The sequence below is a fragment of the Panthera tigris genome, chromosome B2, assembly GCF_018350195.1.
Source record: "Panthera tigris isolate Pti1 chromosome B2, P.tigris_Pti1_mat1.1, whole genome shotgun sequence".
NCBI lineage: Eukaryota > Metazoa > Chordata > Mammalia > Carnivora > Felidae > Panthera > Panthera tigris.
In genome coordinates, this window is record NC_056664.1 from 34,909,014 (window position 1) to 34,929,740 (window position 20,727).

The 20,727-nt window shown below is 37.9% G+C and overlaps 1 protein-coding gene across 2 annotated transcripts in view; it reads left to right on the forward strand.

Moving 5' to 3' along the window:
* Nucleotides 1-20,727, forward strand: part of KCTD20 (potassium channel tetramerization domain containing 20) — a 35,517-nt gene that overhangs the window by 3,927 nt on the left and 10,863 nt on the right. The window contains exon 2 of one of the 2 annotated variants that reach the window (XM_042986217.1): nucleotides 18,140-18,345. In XM_042986217.1, the coding sequence (XP_042842151.1) occupies nucleotides 18,186-18,345 (160 nt within the window). In that variant the 5' untranslated portion in view covers nucleotides 18,140-18,185. Of the gene's footprint in view, nucleotides 1-18,139; nucleotides 18,346-20,727 lie in introns of those variants that run through there. The other variant, XM_007085259.2, reaches the window with a different exon arrangement.

A 20,727-nucleotide genomic window follows, 5' to 3' on the forward strand; every position in this document is an offset into this window, starting at 1 on the left:
AGAATTTTTGCAGTTGTTTCTGTATATAAGTTTGCTAGGACTACCTAAAAAGTACCACAGACTAACTTAACCAACAGAAATTTTTTTCCTACAATTCTGGAGGCTGGAAGTCTGAGATCAAGATGTCTGCAGGATTGGTTTCTTCTGAGGCCTCCCTCCCTCCTTGGCTTGTAAATGGTTGCTTCTTAGTGTGTCTCCTATGGGCTTCCCTCTGTGTGTGTCTCTTCATGTCCTCTTCTTAAAAGTCATACTGAACTAATGACTTCACCCTAATGACTTCATTATCTCTTTAAAATCTTACTTTCCAAACACTCACATTCTGAGGATTTAGGAGTTGGGACTTCAACATCAGACCTTTTGAGGGGAACACATTTTTTAGCTCATAACAGTCTGTTTAGAGAATTATATGCCAGGTGATCACAGTGCTCCATTGCCCTCATTGTTGAGTGCCCCGGGGCTGAAGCAACGTCCTTTATCCTGTGCCTGCCTACCTATCCTACCTTCCACCCGTTACTTAGAACCATGCTTGCAGTTGAGTACCCTAAGAAACACATGCCTCTGCATGAAATCATTGCATTTGGATTTAAAGCAAATTATTGTCATCCTGTCAAATAATCTGCTTAAGAAACTATTCCACATATTTTAGCCTAATAAATTCCTTATTTGTTTCGTAAGCATATTTGTTCTTTCATCTAAATTGAAAAATTTCAAAATCTCTTATGTAGTAATATTTTCTTTCTCTTAAACTGTCTTAAGCTTTAAAAAAAAAAGTTCTGGGGCGCCTGGGTGGCTCAGTCAGTTAAGCGTCCGACTTCAACTCAGGTCACGATCTCGTGGTCCGTGAGTTCGAGCCTTGCGTTGGGCTCTGGGCTGTTGGCTCAGAGCCTGGAGCCTGCTTCCGATTCTGTGTCTCCCTCTCTCTCTGCCCCTCCCTCGTTCATGCTCTGTCTCAAAAATAAATAAACGTTAAAAAAAACATTTTCTTGAAGAGGTCCCTGTTTTTACAGAGAATGTTTTCCTTTTTTCCCATTTTAGAAGTAGTAACACTTATCTTAGAGACTCAGGAGTATTCAATAAAATACAATTTAAAAACACATATGATGGGGCGCCTGGATGGCGCAGTCGGTTAAGCGTCCGACTTCAGCCAGGTCACGATCTCGCGGTCCGTGAGTTCGAGCCCCGCATCGGGCTCTGGGCTGATGGCTCGGATCCTGGAGCCTGTTTCCCATTCTGTGTCTCCCTCTCTCTCTGCCCCTCCCCCGTTCATGCTCTGTCTCTCTCTGTCCCAAAAATAAATAAAAAATGTTGAAAAAAAAAAAATTTAAAAACACATATGATGAGCCTATAATTAAGGGAGAATAATGAATATGTTCAGTCTTTTTTCCATGAATATATTTATTCTAACCTGCCTTTTTTAAACCTAATAAATCATACTGTTTACTGCTGTTTTAGTTATTAATCTAAAACATTTCTTATTAGTCTTTAATGTGGTAAATTATATTTTTATATTAATTTTAGAATGTTAAGCCAACCTTATAATGTATTATCCCTTTTTATGTATCTGGATTTGATTTTTTTTAATAATGTTTAGGATTTTTGTGCTTATGTTTATAAGAGAAAATAACCTCAGAAAATGAATTGGAAAATATTCTTCCTTTTTCTATTCTCAGGAAGAGTTTGTAGAAGATTAATGTAGTTTCTTCCTTAAAGATGTGGAAGAATGTGCTAGTCAGGCCATTTGGTCCTAGAGTTTTCTTTATGGAAAGGTTCTAGTTATGGATTATGGTTCTCTGTGTGTATACGTGACAATAATATATGTCATCTATATATAAATACATATATATGTTAAGATAGTTATCATGGAGTTGGCCTATAGGATTGTGGCCGTCAGGAAGGGCAGGTTGGAATTCTGAACTGTTGAGGCTGCAATCCACAGTTGAATTTCTTCTTTCTCAGAGAACCTTAGTTCTGCTCTTATAGCCTTTCAGTTGACTGGATCAGGCCCACTCAGATTATCTAGGATAATCTTCCTTAATTGAAGTGATTATAGACTTTAATCACATCTGCCACATACTTTCACAGTGATACCTAGATTAGTGTCTCATTGACCTAGGACTATAGGCTAAGCAAGTTTACATATGAAACTGACCATCACAGCTTCTCTCCGGTCTAGTCTTGGCTCCCTTACTAGTTGTTTGATGCCTTCAAGCAGTTGTTTTTTCTGCTTTACCCATTTTTCTGAAGGGTGTATTATTCCAGGGGATAGGACTAAAACTAAGCATGGAAGACATGGTGGGTGTGGGGAGGAAAGCAGACTTTGGCTCAACCCAAGAAGAAGAAAAATGTTTCCCCAAGGATTGCTTTCCAGCTTTTTGAGTGAGCAAACCAAGAGACTTTTTATTTTTGGATATTTTTAGTTAGGTTACACTGAACTGGTAGAAGTGTTTTTTAGTCCTAGGTGATTGGGATCCAGATTTTTTGAGATTCATGATTGGTAAAATTATGGGGGAAGAGATTGGAAGCCCATTTAAAAAGAAATCTGGCCATGATTTTCTGTCACCATTCTTTCATAAAAGAAAAAGCATTTAATATCAAAAAAGAATTACAGGTGTAACTTAGGTACAAAGGATAGTCCTTCTCAAGAAAACATAACACTAATATATACTGTAATCCTTCACATTTCAATATTTTTGAAATCCTGATGTATATTAAAATCACATATGTATCTAATATGCTAGTGTTTCTTTTTCCTAAAAAGCTATTAGCGGATTGATGATGTCTCGATCAGTGTCAAGTGTCTTTGAACTGGAGTAATTTGTGTGTGTGTGTGTGTGTGTGTGTGTGTGTGTGCGCGCGCGCGCGCTGCCCTGTTATAATTTCTGCTAAGTATTCAGGAAAAACTTTGACACTAATTGGTACTGGGCCTTGAACCATCTCACACAATGATTTTGGATTGTCTCCAGAGTTTTCAACATGATCTATAGCTATAGTACTGATCCATGGGTCTGTCCCCAAGACCTTCATATACACACTTTCTTGCCATACACACACTTAGCTTTTTCCTGTAAAATGGCCTACTCTGTTGACTAATACATCTTTAAATTTTTTAATTGCACTGGCTTGTACTGTTCTTTTCAAGACCTTATTGCTAATAGCATATTGCTTTGATATTTCCTGGAAGTTTGTATAAGTAATCTTTAACAGCTTGTGTATCTCTTCCTTTATAGGATTTTAGGTTTTTAGCAAGCAGAAGAGTGTCCTGGACATTAGGGAACTCACCCCAGAGATTCTATAATATGTTGACTGGCTTTTTCTTAGGAGTCATAGACTTTGCCTGATCTGTTATGTGCCATGGATTGTTCTTAGCATAAAGGTGTCACTAGCATGACCATAACTCGTTGAATCCAATCAAAAGATGGAAACACCGTGTGTAGAAATGACAGAATTTCATTTATCCAGTTTTTAGGTAATACAGAAGTCCTCTCCTAGCAACTATTTAAACAGAAAAGGTGCTAGATATGCCCATTATTGGCACAGAAAGGTTGTATGCCCAAGCCGTAGATCTTGGGCTTGGAATTATATTTCTAAACCTATACAGTTTACGTAGAAATCGTGAAGTAAATCAGCCCTATAAGGAGAGGTAACATAACATGATGGTAACAGTAGACTGTGAAGCCAGAAGCCTGGGTTTGAAGCCTGGCGCCACTATTTATTAGCTGTGTGACTGTGAGAACTTTCCTTAGCCTCTTTCTTCCTCAGTTTCCTCACCTATAAAATGAGGGTAATAATGGCACCTACTTCATAAAATTCTGTGACTATTAAATAACATTTATGAAGGACTTAGAACCATATGTGATACGAGATATGTGTGAATAAAGTTTATGGCCATCTGTACTTAAAATGTAGGGCTTGTAGTAATTTGACATATTGAACAGCCTCAGCTGATTAATTTGTGATCCTAATGTAAAATGTGTTCTTGAGTAATTAGGTTTTAGATTCAATTATTAATTTAAGGATGTAAGAAAACTTTGCTGTTTAAATATTTAAGAACTTCTTGAGATACACTAGAATTCATCAGTTTCACTTTTTAGATTTACCAGTTTTTTCATTACTTGAAGATTTGCTTGGTAGGCAATCAAAGTGCTAGAACAAAAAAAGAAAATACGTTAAGATTGTAGATATAGTTTGAACTCTTTGATGGAAACACAAAACTTAGGATAGTGGTTATAGGGGATTCAACTGTATTGTCATATTTTGTATTTTAAACTGGGTGGTAAGTATAGATTTTTTATTATATTGTTTAAATCTTTTTGTTTCCAGTATAGTAGTTTTTTTTTTAACTTGATAAATTTGTAACAGAAAGTAAGGGCAGTCTTAGTTACAAGTTGAACACAAGGTCTTAAGTCTTAATTTAAATCCAAGTAACTATAATATAGCCTCTTGGTGCATAAAACCTGTTATTGGATGTAAGGTATATTGACAAAAAGGTACTGAGGGCAGTAAATTGAGGATGTCAAGTAGAAAAGACAGGAAAATCTGTCCGAGCAATTATGATCTTGTCACTACTGTCGTTGTGCTTTTATCTGCCTGCCTGTTAGCCTGGCCTCAGCAGTTCATAGGGGAGAAGGAAAGAAAAGGGAAGGAATCAGCTCCAGCCTTTCCATGGAATTGGCATGTCCTCTTCTCTCCTGCATCTCTTCTCTCATTGTGGCTTTCTTCCAAGATAGAAGAAATGAGGAACAGAAGTGGTTCTGCCAGTAGACGTCTTTGAATTTTATGTCTTCTCCAACTTGTGCGGTTTTTTGCCTTAAATTCTATTTTGTAGGCTATTAATACAGCTTCACCAGCTCTCTTTTGGGTATGTCTCTCTTTCCATCCTTTGCCCATTTTTCTGTTGGGTTAGTTTCATGCATTTTTATAACCCCTCATTGAATATTGTGATAACTCTGTGTAGTATGTTGCAAATACGATTTTTCAAATCTATTTTTTATAGGATCTCTTGCCATACAAAAGTTTTTAGTTTCTTGTTTTTGGGAGGGGGTTTGTAATCACATGTGTCTTTCTCTTCTTTTTTAGCTTTTGGGTTTTTGGTCCTGATTATAAAGGCCTCTCTACCCCAAGATTGTAAGTCTCCTAGAATATTCTTCAAAAAGAATATTGTTGTGCTTCAGTCTCTCATCCATGAAATGAAAGATTATACTAAATCATTTGTTCCCAAACATAGCTAGTCTACAGGATCACCTGAGGAGCTTATTAAAAATTCATTCTCAGATCCTACCCTAGACTTACTGAATCAGAATCTCTGGGGAATGGGGCCCAAGAATATGTTTTTAATAGGTTCTTCTATGTAACTCTGATTATCAGTTAGACCTGAGAACCACTGGACAATATAATCACTTAGGTCTCTTATTCCAAAAATGCCACTTTTCTGTTTTGTATAACTCTCGTGTTTTGATTTTTCTCAACTAGATTGTAAGCTCTTTGTATGAAGGGAGGACTATGTCTTAAGTACTACCCTTCTTGACAATAACCTATTGAGATCCTGTTATTTCACACTTAGACAATTCCAATAGCCTCTTCTTTTAACTATTCCAGTCCATCTGTGGCTGTATTTATCTTGAAGCATTTATCTTCAAACATATTGAACATGAGCCTTCCATATGTAAAAACTTTGGCTACAAGACAAAATTCTATTTTACTTTATAATTCAAGGCCCCCATAAGTTGGCTCCATCGTGTTTTTCAACTTCCCCAGGGCCAGTATGTATAGTCGTCTAAGTTGTGCATTGTATAGCTTCTTAGATGATGGTATACATGGGGTTCCCTGGAGTTGTATGATATGATGGTGAACCTGATTTCCCCACCCTTTCACATTAACCCTTCACTCTAGCCTGATTAGTCTCCCACCCACCCCATTTATGTAGTAATAAAGCCTTGTTCACTTTTACTTTCCTGCCTGTTCTATGCCATCTGCACTATCTGGCCTGCCCTTTCCTCTTTTCTCTACCAAAGTTCTACATATTAACATCTGCAGAGTGGAGTATTACATAGTAATAAAAAGAATGAGGCTGGTTTCTAATCACTCCTTTGGAGTGAATTCCAGGATATATTGTTAAGTAAAAATAGCAAAGGACAGGATTGGATATGGTGTTCCATCTTTTGTATAAGAAAAAGAGGAATTAAGAATTTATATGTATATACACATTTTATCCTAATTTCTTCAAAGAGAAACATGAAGGATAAACAGAAATTAATAAAACTGGTTATCTGTAGGGAATAGATGGGGAAAGATTGGAGGGAAAAGGGAAGGGAAAAACACTTCTCTCAACATTCCTTTCTGGTAACACTGTAACTTAAACCATGTAAATGTTTTACATAGTAAGTGTAGAGAGAAATAAACCTAACCTATAGGACATACAGAGAAAAAATAACTTGAACATATCATACTGATAATACATCAGGCAAGAATCATCAGTAGATTGCCAAAAGGACAAAAAGAACTGCCCCCCCCCCCCCGTAGACTTAAAACTTAGTATGTTTATTGTGAGTAATAATGTTGATATTATAATTTTGAAACTAGTTTATGAACCAAGATTTTCATTGTAAGGGAAAAGATGCTAATATAAAGAAAAACTATAGTGTTGAATTTGAGTTGAAAGTATCAGTGTAAATTCTTGCTTGTTTAAAAAAAACAAAAAGTCCCCAGCTTTATCTACTGAAATGGCCTAGAAGCCGTGACAACCCAGTAGCTGTGAGGACAGTTAGTGCTCAGATCCTGATTTATAAATGCCATTGCCCACTGAAAGGAACAAAGGCTCCTGGCAAAGTGGCTGATTCCAGGTCTGGGGCAGAGATGGTAAAAGGTGCGCTTGGAGAAATCTTACGCCGGAAGTAGCCTCAAAAGCACATAGAATTGTGTTAAAATGACAGACAGTGGCTTGAAGAGAACCCCACTAGCCATATCTGGGACAGTTTAAACCAAAAATTGGGGACAGTTTTTAAAAAAATCATGGTAATGGATTATTATAATACACTAGATTAAAACAGATCTTTGAGTTCATAATGATACTTAAAAGGGAGAAATAAAGGAAAAGTGTAGAAATAGTTGCACTTCATGGAAGGCTGCTATACAGTAGATGTAGGAGGAACAACACAGTTAGAGAGCCCTCATTTTGTAGTCCCAAATGTAATAACTGACTCAGGCAAGAATCATCAGTAGATTGCCAAAACCACTGGGTGAAAGGTTATTGGGAGAGTATTACATCTCTCTTTACAGCGGGGAGAGATCTATAGTCACCATTTAACCAAGTGGCCAAGCTTTTCCCCTATAGTAGGGTATGGTGGCATTATGTCTCTAATGTGATGGCATTTGGAAGGATACAGCTGCCATCTGTGTAGTATTCTTGTTGAGACACATAGGAGAAAATTTTTTACTTGTGTGGAAACAGATCCAGGATGTTGGAACTGACCTAGTCTCTTTTAAAATGTAAATTTCATTTTAAAAAAAAGATGGAGGGAGGGACTATACGAGATTAAAAAATTTGGGACAACTAGGGGCACATGGGTGGCTCAGTTGGTTAAGCTTCTGAGCGGCTTAGGTCATGATCTCACAGTCCATGGGTTTGAGCCCCGTGTTGGGCTCTGTGCTGACAGCTCAGAGCCTGGGGCCTGCTTAGGACTCATTCTCATATTCTCCCTCTCTCTCTCTCTCTCTCTCTCTCTCTCTCTCTCTCTCTCTCTTCCCCCCACTCGTACTCTGTCTCTCTCTCTCTCTCAAAAATAAATAAAACATTTAAAAAAATGCAAGAAACAAGCCTTAATTACGGATCCCCAGAAAAGTCTATAAAAGAAAATATGAAACCAAATTAGTAAATTTGATTATGGATTATGTGTTGAGATTATGGAATTGTCCATTTTCTTAGATGTGAAAATGGTACTGTTGTGTTTTGTAGGGGAATGTTGTAATTCTTAGACTGTGCATACTGAAGTATTAGGGATGAAGTGTGATATCTGTAATTCTCAGGTGATTTGGAAAATCTGTGGAGGGGGAAGGAATGCAGAGTGCACCCAAATGAGGCAGGATGATCATTGGTAAATCTGAGGGGTATACACCTGTGTACTGATTGTAATGATTTTTCTATTTTCCTGAAGATTTGAAGTGTCCAAAAACTGGGGAGAAAATCTCTTCAGAGCCCTGTGTAGATTTTGTCTGATAAAGACTTCCTTTTCCCAAGCACACCAGCTAGAGGTGATTTTCTCATATGAATTTTTATGACTTTTATGTTTCTTTTATGATCCCAAAACCTAAATGCATATGAAAGCCGCCTAACTTGACTTTTTAGAAAAAATTACGAACTGCTGGACCCCACAATGAGCCTATGTTAATATACTCTGGGAAGATAGGCCTGACAATCAAACCAAGGGTTAGAACCGCTTATTCTGTATGTATTAGTTAAATTTATTTATCTTTTTCACATATTCCCACCTAACCAGCATGGGAGCTTAGGATCAGCCCTGAAGGTGTTCCACAGTCCTTTGCCCCTTTTTGCTGGCACGGTGTTATGTGTGTTCCACACAGTAGATGTTTGGTAAATACATGCTGACTATATATGTTTGCTAATTTGTTGACAGTCTGAAGAGGTTACCAGAAACTTCTCTAAATTCTGAGAGATTAAAATAACCTAGCTGATAAAAGTGCTTAGTCAATTCAAAAGATTCATTTGAAAGCTGTCTAGGTTTTAGTTATAAAATTAGAGGTTTGGTTTACAAAAATAACATGTCTGTTATCGGTAAATATTTGAAATTAAGAGTTACCAGTGGAATCATAAATGAATTTCATTACCTCTGCAAACAGACATATTCAGAATCCAGTACTTAACAAAAAAATACAGATACACAGATAAATAAAGGGGTTGTTAGTATTGGAATTGAAATGAGGGATAATGTGGTAGCTAGGTAATAATGCAAAAAAGGAGAAACAAGCAGAGATTAAAACTTTTATGAGTATGATTTTTATAAGCTTGAAGCTAGGTTTGAATATATGAATAATAGTAACAGCTAACAATTTTTCAGTGTTTACCATATGCCACAGATCGTACTTGATCTGAAGTATTTGTGATCCCTAAAATAGCTCTTCCAAATAGATGGTATTATTAATTTACAGATGAGGAAATGGAATCTCAGAGAAGTTAGTCATGTGCCCAGATTCACGTAGCTAATAAGTGGTGGAATCACAAACCAAACTATTTAGTCTAGCTTCAAAGCACTTGCTGGCAAATATGGGAGAGGCAAGATAGGGTATGGTTAAATATAGCTTCCCTTATTTGAGACTTTGTGAAGAAATGGTATGGTAAATGGGAAAACATTTTGTAGCATCAGTTCTTTGAAAAGAAACCTAAACAAGGGGCGCCTGGGTGGCTCAGTCAGTTGAGCGTCCGACTTCGGCTCAGGTCATGATCTCGCAATCTGTGAGTTCGAGCCCCATGTCAGGCTCTGTGCTGACAGCTCAGAGCCTGGAGCCTGCTTCAGATTCTGTGTCTCCCTCCCTCTTTGCCCCTCCCCTGCTCATGCTCTCTCTCTCTCTGTCAAAAATAAACAAACATTAAAAAAAAAATTAAAAAAGAAATCTAAACAAGATAAAGCAGTTAGGGGAGAAGCGTTGATGTTTACTAGGGGTTAAACAGTTGCATAGGCTCATAGGGAGAGTATATAAGAAGGGCATGTACTGACCAGTATTCAAGAAGTACAGTATCATAAGTTCTTTTTCTGCACAGAAGCAGTCTTCTGGTGTAGCTGCAATATTAACCTAGACTGCATAATCTGTCTTTAATCCATATAATGTATTTATTTGTATGTGTTAAAACAGCTGAAGTAAACTTACGTTTTACTTTTGAATTAAAAATTTGATTAAACATTGTCTCAACAATAAACAGCAAAATTAGTATTAATAGTTTCAGTTATCCATACATTTTTAATATTTCATTGGAATGAGTTATGGCAGTTATCTTTTTAGGTAAAGCAAATTTTTACTTCCTATAAAAAAAGAACAAACAGGGGCACCTGGCTGGCTCAGGAGCATGCAACTCTTGATCTCAGGGTTGTGGGTTCAAGTCCCACGTTGGGTGTAGAGATTGCTTAAAAAATGAAATCTTTAGGGGCACCTGGGTGGTTCAGTTGGCTAAGCATCTGACTCTTGATTTAGGCTCAGGTCATGATTTCATAGTTCGTGGGTTTGAGCCCCATTTCGGACTCTGCCCTGACAGTGCAGAACCTGTTTGGGATTCTCTCTCCCTCTCTGTCTGCCCCTCCCCTGCTTGCTCTTTCTCTCTCAAAAATAAATAAATAAACGTTTAAAAAATACTAAAATAAAATCTTTTAAAAAAAGGAACAAAGCTACATTCTGGGTAACAAACTAGTACAGAGAATCTGTGTACAACCTCTATCCATTAAATGTAATGTTCTAGGACTCTTATCACAGTAATTCTAAATTAATAAAATATATTACTCATTGAAGAAAAAACATAAATAGTTCAGACATAATTTTAAAAGTCAGAAGGAAACATTTCCCTGTTGACAACTTAGAAATATCATTTTAGAACTTCCAGATAAGTGACATAGAAAAATGATGGCAAGATTGTTAAACTGAAATTATACATGACATTGGCACAGAAATAGATGAATCAGTGGAACAGAGTGTAAAAACCAGGTCAAGCATTTATCATATGTCAGTATTTGATGAAGGTGACACCTCAAATCAGTATGGAAAAAATGGACTCTTCAGAATACATTAACGCAGTTAATTGGTTAACCATTTGAATTTCGGTAGATCCCTATCTCATGCTATATACAAAACAGATTCTATATGGGTTAAAGATTATAAAAAAAAGAAACCATAAAACCCAAAATCAGTTGAGTGAAATTTGGTATAACAGAATAATATGTACCATTGAAAATGATGTAAGAGTGTGATTATTGACCTACAGCCAAAATCATGTTATGTTGAGAAATGTAGCATAGTATTTACAGAATTTCAAATTGTGAAAAATAAAAAAATATTTATGTGTTTATGCTTAGGAAATTCTGGAAGAAGAATTATGGGTGATTTTTGTCCTTTCGGTATTTCTGCCAGGAACAATAAACCTGTACTACCTGTGTGCAGGATTATTCTTTGTTTTTTAAAATTCTGCAGGACTAAAAAAGCTAAAGAAAAGACAGTTTGACGATAGAAGAGGAGGATGTGGTATCTTCCTGAGGAGAAAAATGGAAAGACACAGAAGGTCAAGTGCAAATGAAGTTAGGCAACTGAGGCAAAAAATAATTTGTAGAATTCCAGAAACAGTACACGGTGTGATTTCACTGAATCAAAATGACAAAGGTAACTGAAATCAGTAGAATCATACAATAAAACATAGTAAGTATATCCAAAAGTGGAGGATGAGCATGATGAGCTTAGAGAGCTAAATAAATGCTAACTAAGCAGTTGTTCAAGGGAGATTTACATCAATCTCCGCGTTTATCACTTGTCTTTTGTATAGTGCTTCGTGATTTTTGAGAGCTTTTCCGTGCATCCTATTTGAGAAAGGTTTGTCTAGCTTAGTAATGGCAGGTACCATCCTCTGTTTTTATGCATGAAAACAATGAAGCTTATAGAATGTTTTGGTGACATGGCTAGTTAATAATGAAGCCAAAGTCAGAACCTGCTTTGCTTATCTTGTGGGTGGTCTTGTACGATTATACCTTGTTCTCTCACAGACATCCAGGGAAATGAGAGCAAGTCATGGGAAATATCCAGTGATTCTAGTCAAGCCTGAAAAACTGGATGTGAATAGATCATGGCTATTACCTAATACCTACCCAGCAGGGTTGTCTTTCCCCACCCACTCAAAACTTGTAAGGCTTTCAAAGGTGAAATTTTAGAAGTATCGATGAAAGTTTTAAGTGAACTATGATAGCTCATTTTAATGTAATTTTATCAGATTAGCAAAGATGAAGAAAACTGAAACGCTGTTAGCAAGGGTTCTAGAGAATGGATGCTCCATGCTGCTGGAAAGAGTTTAAACTGGTATATTTATAGAGGACAGTCTGGCAGTACCTATCAAAACTTAAAAATTATTTACTTTTTTCCATATCTGTTTTACTTCTAGGAGTTTATTCCAAGAATATAGTGGGGAGATGCCCAGAGTTAACATGTGCAAAGAGTTCACAGCTTTGTTGATTTTTAAAGTATTGCTGTCTTTGTATATTGACTGAAATTTTTTCAGTGAGTACTTAATGGCTTTTATAAGTAGTGAAGTACTAACAATGCTATTTCATGGAAAAATATAACCATTCTATTACAGGATTCTTACATTACTACCATAACTCCTACATGTTAAGAACAGCAGCTATGACCCTGGATATTACTGACTTTCTCTTTCATTTGTGACAAACAATAGTTCTATAATCAGTAATGGATGAAAGGCAAGATGGTTCGGGGGAAGCAGTGTGATTGGATGGAAAGAATATGGGAATCCAAGAACCTAAGTTTAGAATCTACCTTTGCCTCTTAGCTAGAGTTAGGATTTGGGGCAAATTGGCTAACCTCTCTAAAACTTGATTCCCATCCCCACCCCCAGTTTGAGTGAGGATAATTAAAGCATCTCTCCTGGGGTTGTTTCAGTACCAAATAGATTAGGTTTGTAAAATTTCTTTGTAGACTCCCTGATTTGGGAATAAAACAATAATCAACGTTTATTGAATGTTACGTGCCAGGCATTGTACTAAGTGCTGATTTACTCCTTATATCAACCCGGTGTGGCTAACAGTTACTTCCTTTTTGTCAAGTGAGGAAATTGAGACTCAGATTTAGGAACCTGCACAGGGCCACAGTTATAAAAAGTAGAGCCATAATGGAAGATCACACTTGGAGAGAAATGTACCAAGAGATCTCTAAGAACTTATTCATGCCTCACCAGCCTGCCAGAGTTCAAGGAGGTACATACATGTGAAGGGAGGACCCAGTGGAAATAATTTACTAACAGGGGTCTCTTTCTTTGCTCATGTAAACAGCTAAATTCTTATGGGTTGAGAAACAATGTAGGAAACTCTGATATTTAGAATGTTAAGAATAGAGTTTATATGGGCTTAAGACTGGAATGGTCTTATTCAGTATTCTTAGAAATAATCTGGAAAAAGGAAAACCAGAATTCCTTAAATAGAAGACTGAATTTCTTCTGAGATTGGAACATTAGGGTCATACTTGCAAAGGGGGTGAATAGAACATGACAGAAAAGCTTCAATAGAAGTTGTTTCAAAATATATATACCCAGAGGGGCATCTGGATGGCTCAGTCGGTTAAGCGTCCGACTCTTGATTTCAGCTCAGGTCATGATCTCGCATTTTATGAGTTCAAGCCTGCATCCAGCTCTGCACGGACAGTGCAGAGCCTTCTTGGGATTCTCTCTCTCTTCCTCTCCTCTGTGCCCTTCTCCGTGCTCTCTCTCTCTCTCTCTCTCAAAATAAATACAAACTTTGGGGGAAAAAAACCATACACCCAGAGTACATTCCGAAAATGGTAACCTCTTTGCTACCAGTTAATGATATCTTAGAAGGTGATCATGTAGATATTTTAGATTATCTTCTACCTCTCTTGTCTCCCACTGCCCTCACTGTTACCCTTCTGGCTATCACCCGAGAATGTATGTGAAGCAAAATGGAAAATCTGTTCACCTTTAATAGAAAACATTAGCAGGGTTATTACTATGCATAAATAGAAAAACATAATGTAACTAGGCCAAAGTCAATGATAGGTGATTAAAATAGTTAAAGGAACATAGTGGTTTTTACATAAGAATGGACAGAGGGCCTCAGTTGGGTTAAGCCTCCGACTTCGACTTCGGCTCAGGTCATAATCACACGGTTTGTGAGTTTGAGCCCTGTGTCGGGCTCTGTGCTGACAGCTTAGAGCCTGGAGCGTGCTTCGGATTCTGTGTCTCCCTCCCCCTCTCTCTGCCCCTCCCATGCTCATGCTCTGTCTCTCAATGATAAATAAACATTAAAAAAAATTTTTTTTTAAAGAACAGATGGAAAAGACTGGGATTTGTTTGAAATGAAGGTTTGGCACAGATGTGATTACTTTCTAAATCTGATTTCTAGAGTACAGGTGAAGGGTAGATTGGTTTATGTAGCAAATTCTGTGGCATCCTACCTTATCACCACCCAGATTACTCTGAAGTTATTAAAAAAAAAAAAAAAAAAAAGGATACTACCTTTTAAAAGATCATACCCTTGTGGGATGCCTGAGTGGCTCACTCAGTTAAGTGTCTCTTGATTTCAGCTCAGGTCATGATCTCCCGGTTTATGAGATTGAACCCCTGTGCAGAGCCTGCTTGGGATCTCTCTCTCTCCTTCTCTCTTTGCCCCTGTCCTGCTTTGCACATGCGTGCTTGGATGCTCTCAAATTAAAAAAAAAAAAAAATCATACCTTTGTACCATTAACAGTCTGAAAGCATTATGCTTTTGAGATAGATCCATATTAGGGTTGTTTGCCCCTGACCACTTTATAACTAGATTTTAAAATCTATTCAAAAAATGTTGACTAGTTCAGTGGCAAGATATTGAACTTAATGGCACAGTGATCCATGTAATTATCTTACATTCTTCAGAAATAATTGGTTAGAGGAAATTGCAAGTAAGAAAAAAATACATAGACATTATCTAGAGGTTATTTTGGATTAATACTCGAGATGATTATGTTCTAAGGAGAAACTGTGGTGTGTCCATTTTAAGGTGTAAGGAATATATGGAGATACTTCCACCATCAAAGATTGTATGTAAATTTTCCAAGATGGGAGATTATATGATGCTGTTCCAGGTCAGCAAAATGAAGACTTAACAAAGAATGGGCCTTCATGCGAGGTCTATGATATAAATAATAAATATATTTGCGTAGTTCTTTACAGTGTATAAAAATGCTCTCCCATACTGTGTGGAAGTGAAGCTTCAGCCAGCTTGTTGGATGTTAAGTTTTCTCTGCTTAATGGCTATATAGTCTGAGTTCTGTTATTAATATATTTCTGACTCCTAGTTCTTTTCTGAAGCAGTCTCTTCATTTACTGTTAAGTGTGCCAGGGGGTGTCATGATCCTTTAGTTTTCGTAATTGTATGTTGCTGTGACTTTTAGGACTGTGTTTTGACCAAAGATAGTTTTGTAGCAATAGAGACTATATTATTGAAGTGCTTTGCTTATTTATTTTTTCCTTTTTCCTAGATCTGTTCTAAGGACCAAGATTCATTTGGGGGATGGTTACAAAATTGAACCATGATAGGCATTGAAAATATAAATTCAAAGTTGAATGAAACACCAATCCTGGAAGGGGAGTAGTAGTATGTTTAAAGTGGTTGCTCTGGTGTATGTTGAAAACTTGGTGTTAGTTAACTTTTCAGGTTTCAAAGTTTTGTTCTGTCATTCTAGAATTACAGAGGAATTACTTCATAGGAGACTTTGGGTAAATGTTGCATTAGGTAATTTCTTAGTGTGTGCCACTAAGCTTTAATCCTGAGATGATTTCTTGAAAAAAGGAGTTCTGACGCCGAATACATTTGGGAGAAGTCTGTAATCTGGGTCCTTTCTTGGAGCTTCATAGTATACTCTAATCTTGTTCGTTGAAGCATTGTTTGTAATAGTTAAGAAACAGCTTAAATATTCATGGATAGAAGAGTGGAATCAGACTATTCTACAGCAGTTAAGAAGGAATTGGGGCACCTGGGTGGCTTAGTCGGCTGAGCATCTGACTCTTGATTTCGGCTCAGGTCATGATCCCAGGGTTGTGGGATCGAGCCCTGCATCAGGCTCCATGGTCGATATTCTCTCTCTCTCTCTCTCTCTCTCTCTCTCTGCCTCTGCCCCTCCCCCTCTCTTTCCCCCTCCCCCTCTCCTTTCCCTCTTTCCCCTTCTCCATCTCCCCCTTTCTCCCCCCTCCCCCTTCCTCCCTGCCTGTCCCTCTGCCCCTCTCCCTCACTGGCTCTCTCCCTCTCTCTTTAAAAAAAAAAGAAGAAGAAGAAGAAGGAACGAACCAGATCTTGATCTTTCAAACATGGATGCATCTCAAGAACAGTAATTTAGAAAAACATTACAGAATGAGAATGATGGATGTATAGTATATAGTTTGTGTGTTCTTTTGAAACCATATGCTTTTACCAGCATATCTGTAGAGTATAAATTCATTTTTGTAAAGTCAAAAGGATTCAAACCAGCAAGCTGTGATATGGAGAAGTGATTGGGATTGGGGATGATGATCAAAGCATCCTTTTTTTTTTTTAATATTTTTTTTAACGTTTATTTATTTTTGAGACAGAGACAGAGCATGAATGGGGGAGGGGCAGAGAGAGAGACACACACAGAATCGGAAGCAGGCTCCAGGCCCTGAGCCGTCAGCCCAGAGCCCGACACGGGGCTCGAACTCACGGATGGCGAGATCGTGACCTGAGCTGAAGTCGGACGCTTAACTGACTGAGCCACCCAGGCGCCCCAAAGCATCCTTTTTAAGAAGGGAAATATTCGTGTATTATTTGCAATAAAAATTAAATGCAAGTAAAATCCCTGTTAAGTGCTCAGAGGGCTACTTTCTTTTACCTCATTGGAGATGCCTAACTTGCTAAGTTTCAATTCCATCCTGCTGTGTATTAATTCAATTCATTATATACAAGTTAAACTTCATTTTGAGCCCTGATTCCACTAGGAAGAAACTGTTTTCAAACTATTCCATTGTAATGTGACTGTTCTTCACACATTTTAAGGAATAAATGAAGTAATTTATACAGTGTAGTCTGTGCAGATTCTCAAGAGATGGATTTATTCAGGCTTACCATCTTTGGTCCAGGAGCTCTTTAGGCGAGCAACAAAGAGAAGTTTGAACTTGGTTCTTGAGCCGCTAGTGGAAGAGCTGAGAAGCAGTATCTGTACTGCTCAGTGGAAACATTGCCATTCAAAACCTGTTAAGCTTAAAGAAGCAACCCCCCTTTTGGTCTTTCCATTGTTGGCAGTAATGCTCTTCCCAGTTCTATATCCTTTTCTTATCCTGTTCAGTAGACCTGATTTTGGCCTTTCTGAATCAAACTTGAGAGCAGTGGTGGTTTTGAGTTTACCAGTCCCTGGGGATCTTTTTTAACCTCTACATGTTACTGCCTTTAGTGACCTAACTTCTTCCTGAACTGGTGTTAGCATGCAGTCCATTTGCATAAAAATTGGTAGTGACGAAAGAGGATTCTTCTACCAGAACACCAAGTGGAAATCAGTACAGTATAAACTGAAAATGCTAATAAGTAGGGTGAACTTCAGAAATGTTTCGAGTAGCTGGGCATCCCTCAAGGATGGAAGAGCTGCAGGGCTTGATTGTCTGGAAGAAAGGTATGAAGCCTCCTGAACTGCCCTCCCCCGCCCCCCCCCCCCCCGCCCCCCACATCTGCCTGATCAGCAAATGCCTTGCACGTGGCCGTAGCTCATTATGTGTTCTTGGTCACGACTGTGCACTGCTTGGGAGAGAGTTAGCCTTATCGCCAGTGACGTCTTCATGTAATTTTGAGGTGGGGGCTAGGGTTGAGGATAGGTGCAGAAAGAGAGAACTTATAAAGAAGAACTTGAGCACGATAAGTCAGATTTTGCTTGAGTACTCCCATAATACTCCCATGAGTATTATGGTTGTTTGTTTTTGTTTCCTAGTGCTTAATTGTTGCAGGAACATATGTGTCTCAATTGTTTTTGAATAGAGGCAGGTTTTCTTTAATTGACCAGTTGGATTCTTCCCCTCTTTTGTGTCTGTGATATAAACATCATCAAATTATTGCACTACCATTTACTTTGTAGTATTGATCAAGATTGTGGCCAAAACTGTGGATTTGATATCTGTTTTTGGATACAGCTTAAAATTACTCCCAAGTAACAAGTTTATCAACATGCTTATATTCTTAGTGATTTGGTAAAGACCATTTAAATAAGCTCAATTCCTGTAAGTATAAAATTACAGAAATGTTTAAGATGTCATTTCTTCTCAGAACAAGACTGAGAGCTTTTGGTGAGTTCTCTAGTTTGGCTTTCTTTCCTTGGAAGTCCTTGGAAATCTGTTTTGAGAGCGTTCTAAATCCTGCATATTCCTGTCTTCTAGGATTTTTTTCTGGTCAAGCAGACAGTTCAGGATACAGAATCCAAGGATGAATGTTCACCGTGGCAGTGAGAGCGACAGGTTATTGCGGCAGGAGGCTGGCTGCCTGACGGATGAAAGCCCAGCTGCGGCACAAGAGAAAGAAACAAATAGCCCGGCTTCTTCTGGTCTTCAGAACCTTACTTATCCTCTAGGCCCCAGGAGCGATGGTATGACGCTTAGATCTTGACTTCATTTGGTGGGCTTTCCAACATCTGAGCATCCACTCTACCCAGAAGGCATGCATATTCTTTACCCAAATAAAATATGCAGCCAATTGGCTTAGCTTACATATCACAGCTCTATACAGCTGACCATCACAAAAAATCTCCACGTAATCAGTCCAGCATATCTAATGTGGCAATGATAGTATAAGAAAGATTGTCTTGGATTCCGAGTCAGAAGACACATTCAAATTCTAGCTCTGCTACTATCATCTGTAACCTTGGATGAGCTGCTTAATCTTTCTGAGCCCTGCTTTCTTAATCTGGAAGACAGGGATATTAATAATCTTCTTACTTCATGAGACCAAAAGACTTTTTAGTTATTGGACGTGCAGGCTCTTGATAAACTGTTAGGTTCTTCTTAATTTTTAATAAAGACAGTGGCAACACTAATAATATCAGTTACAGTTTATTGAGCATTCACTGTGCTAGGAACTTTACATACATTTTTTTTTTCAATACAGGGTGGCAAATCTAGACCACTGCCTATTTTTGCAAATAAAAATTTTAAATAACAGCCATCATGTTTACATGATGCCTATTTGTTTACATATGGTCTTTGGCTCCTTTCCTGCTACAGTGACAGAGACCATGACCCACAAAACCCAAAATATTTACCTTCTGGCCTTTACAGAAAGTTTGCTGATCTCTGCTTAGATTAATCCTTGTACAGATGAGAAAAGTGAGGCTTCAGAAGCTTAGAAAACTTGTTCCGGTTCACACTGCTGGGAGTTAGGGGACTGGGATTTGAACTTGTGTCTTTCTGACCAGCGCCGTGCTCTTCTACATGTTTTAGCTGCCAGAGGAGCAGAGTGTGCCTGCCATCCTAGAGTGTACCGTCAGGGAGAATTTGTGCAGTGAGTTTCTTTTCCTACTCACCCATTTATGCTGGGTGCAACTTGAGGTGTCCTTCAGGAATCAGCCCGAGTTAAATTGCTTCATTGCTGGGAGGGGGTGCAGGGGAGAGGGCAGCGGGCAGGGAGGGAATCGAGCATTCTAAAATCTGAATTTGTGGTGTAGGTACCTACTTTCAGTTTTTAGAACAGCGCTTTGAATGTGAAAGCCTGTCTTGGTGATTAAAGTGTTCTCTTGTTGTAAGCTTGCCTATGGATTTTGTGGAAGCTTGGCTCTTGGTATGCAGACACAGGGCCACATTGAAAATTTGTCAAAAGCTGTAGGACGTGAATCCTCAATAGGTTTTTGGTCTAGATTTTGGTTTCCTTTTCTCTAGAAGCAAATGGAGTGGGGGTGGGGGGAGTGAGTGTTCTCTAGGTCACAATTTATTTGATTATCTAAGTGCCCAAAGTCAGACTCATTTCCCAGAGGTCATGGGCAGTAATCATGTTCGTGAATTATTGTGTACAAACTTAAAGTACATGAGGAATGGGAGATTTGGGGGGAAAAAAAAGATTTGAAGAAAATGTAGAAAAGTGTTAATTTGTCAAATCTAGGTGTCAGGATATGCATATTGTTAACTCTGTGCTTTGGTATGTTTGAATTTTTTCCTTAAAAAACTTTTTTTTAACTTAAAATATATTAGGAGAACTGCCAATTTAAAAGAATCCTATGGCAATCCTTTATAAATACTTTCCCCTGATTGTCTTCTGTGTACATCCAGATTTCAGCTACAGCATTTAGTTTTAAGCCTTTTTTGCATGATACAGTATTAACACACTTTGAAGTGCTCTCACATACTTTATTTCAGTTGATAAAATAATCCTGTGAGGGAGGTGGCGTGAACATTATTTTCATTTTACAGAAATGAACAAGGTTTGGAAAATTAAATAAATTACTTAAAATGACTCTTTGGTGATACTAGGATAGAAAACTGAGGTTCTGGGAATGAATCCTAACCCAAGGCCACTTGCAGTGGAACCTTTCTGCTGAGGGCAAGACTTGCCTTTACAAAAAATGGGGTGTTGGCAATGTTAGGATTCTTCTGTGCATAGTGAAAATGCATTTTTATGTGAATTTCTAGCAAAAGTAATGCATTAGACAATTAGAGACTATCATCCCTTCTGGGAAGTAAAATTTAGAAACATTTAGAAATTTTTGAATGTGGAAAATGAAATAGTTCCTGCACACAGAGGCAGCAGTTTCCTTAAAAAAAAAAAAAAAAGAAAAGAAAAAACAGGAAATATAAGAGTATTATTTAGAACTAGAAGTGGAAACGGAAGTAAAAAGTGATTGCCTCTGTGAAACAAACAGGGGAGGGCACGGAGTGTGGTAGGGCCTTGCTGGTTGTCCACAGAAATTCTTGAGTGTTTAAATTTTCTTAAGCCATGCACATAGTTTACTTTTAAAAAATTTTAACCATTTTATTATAAA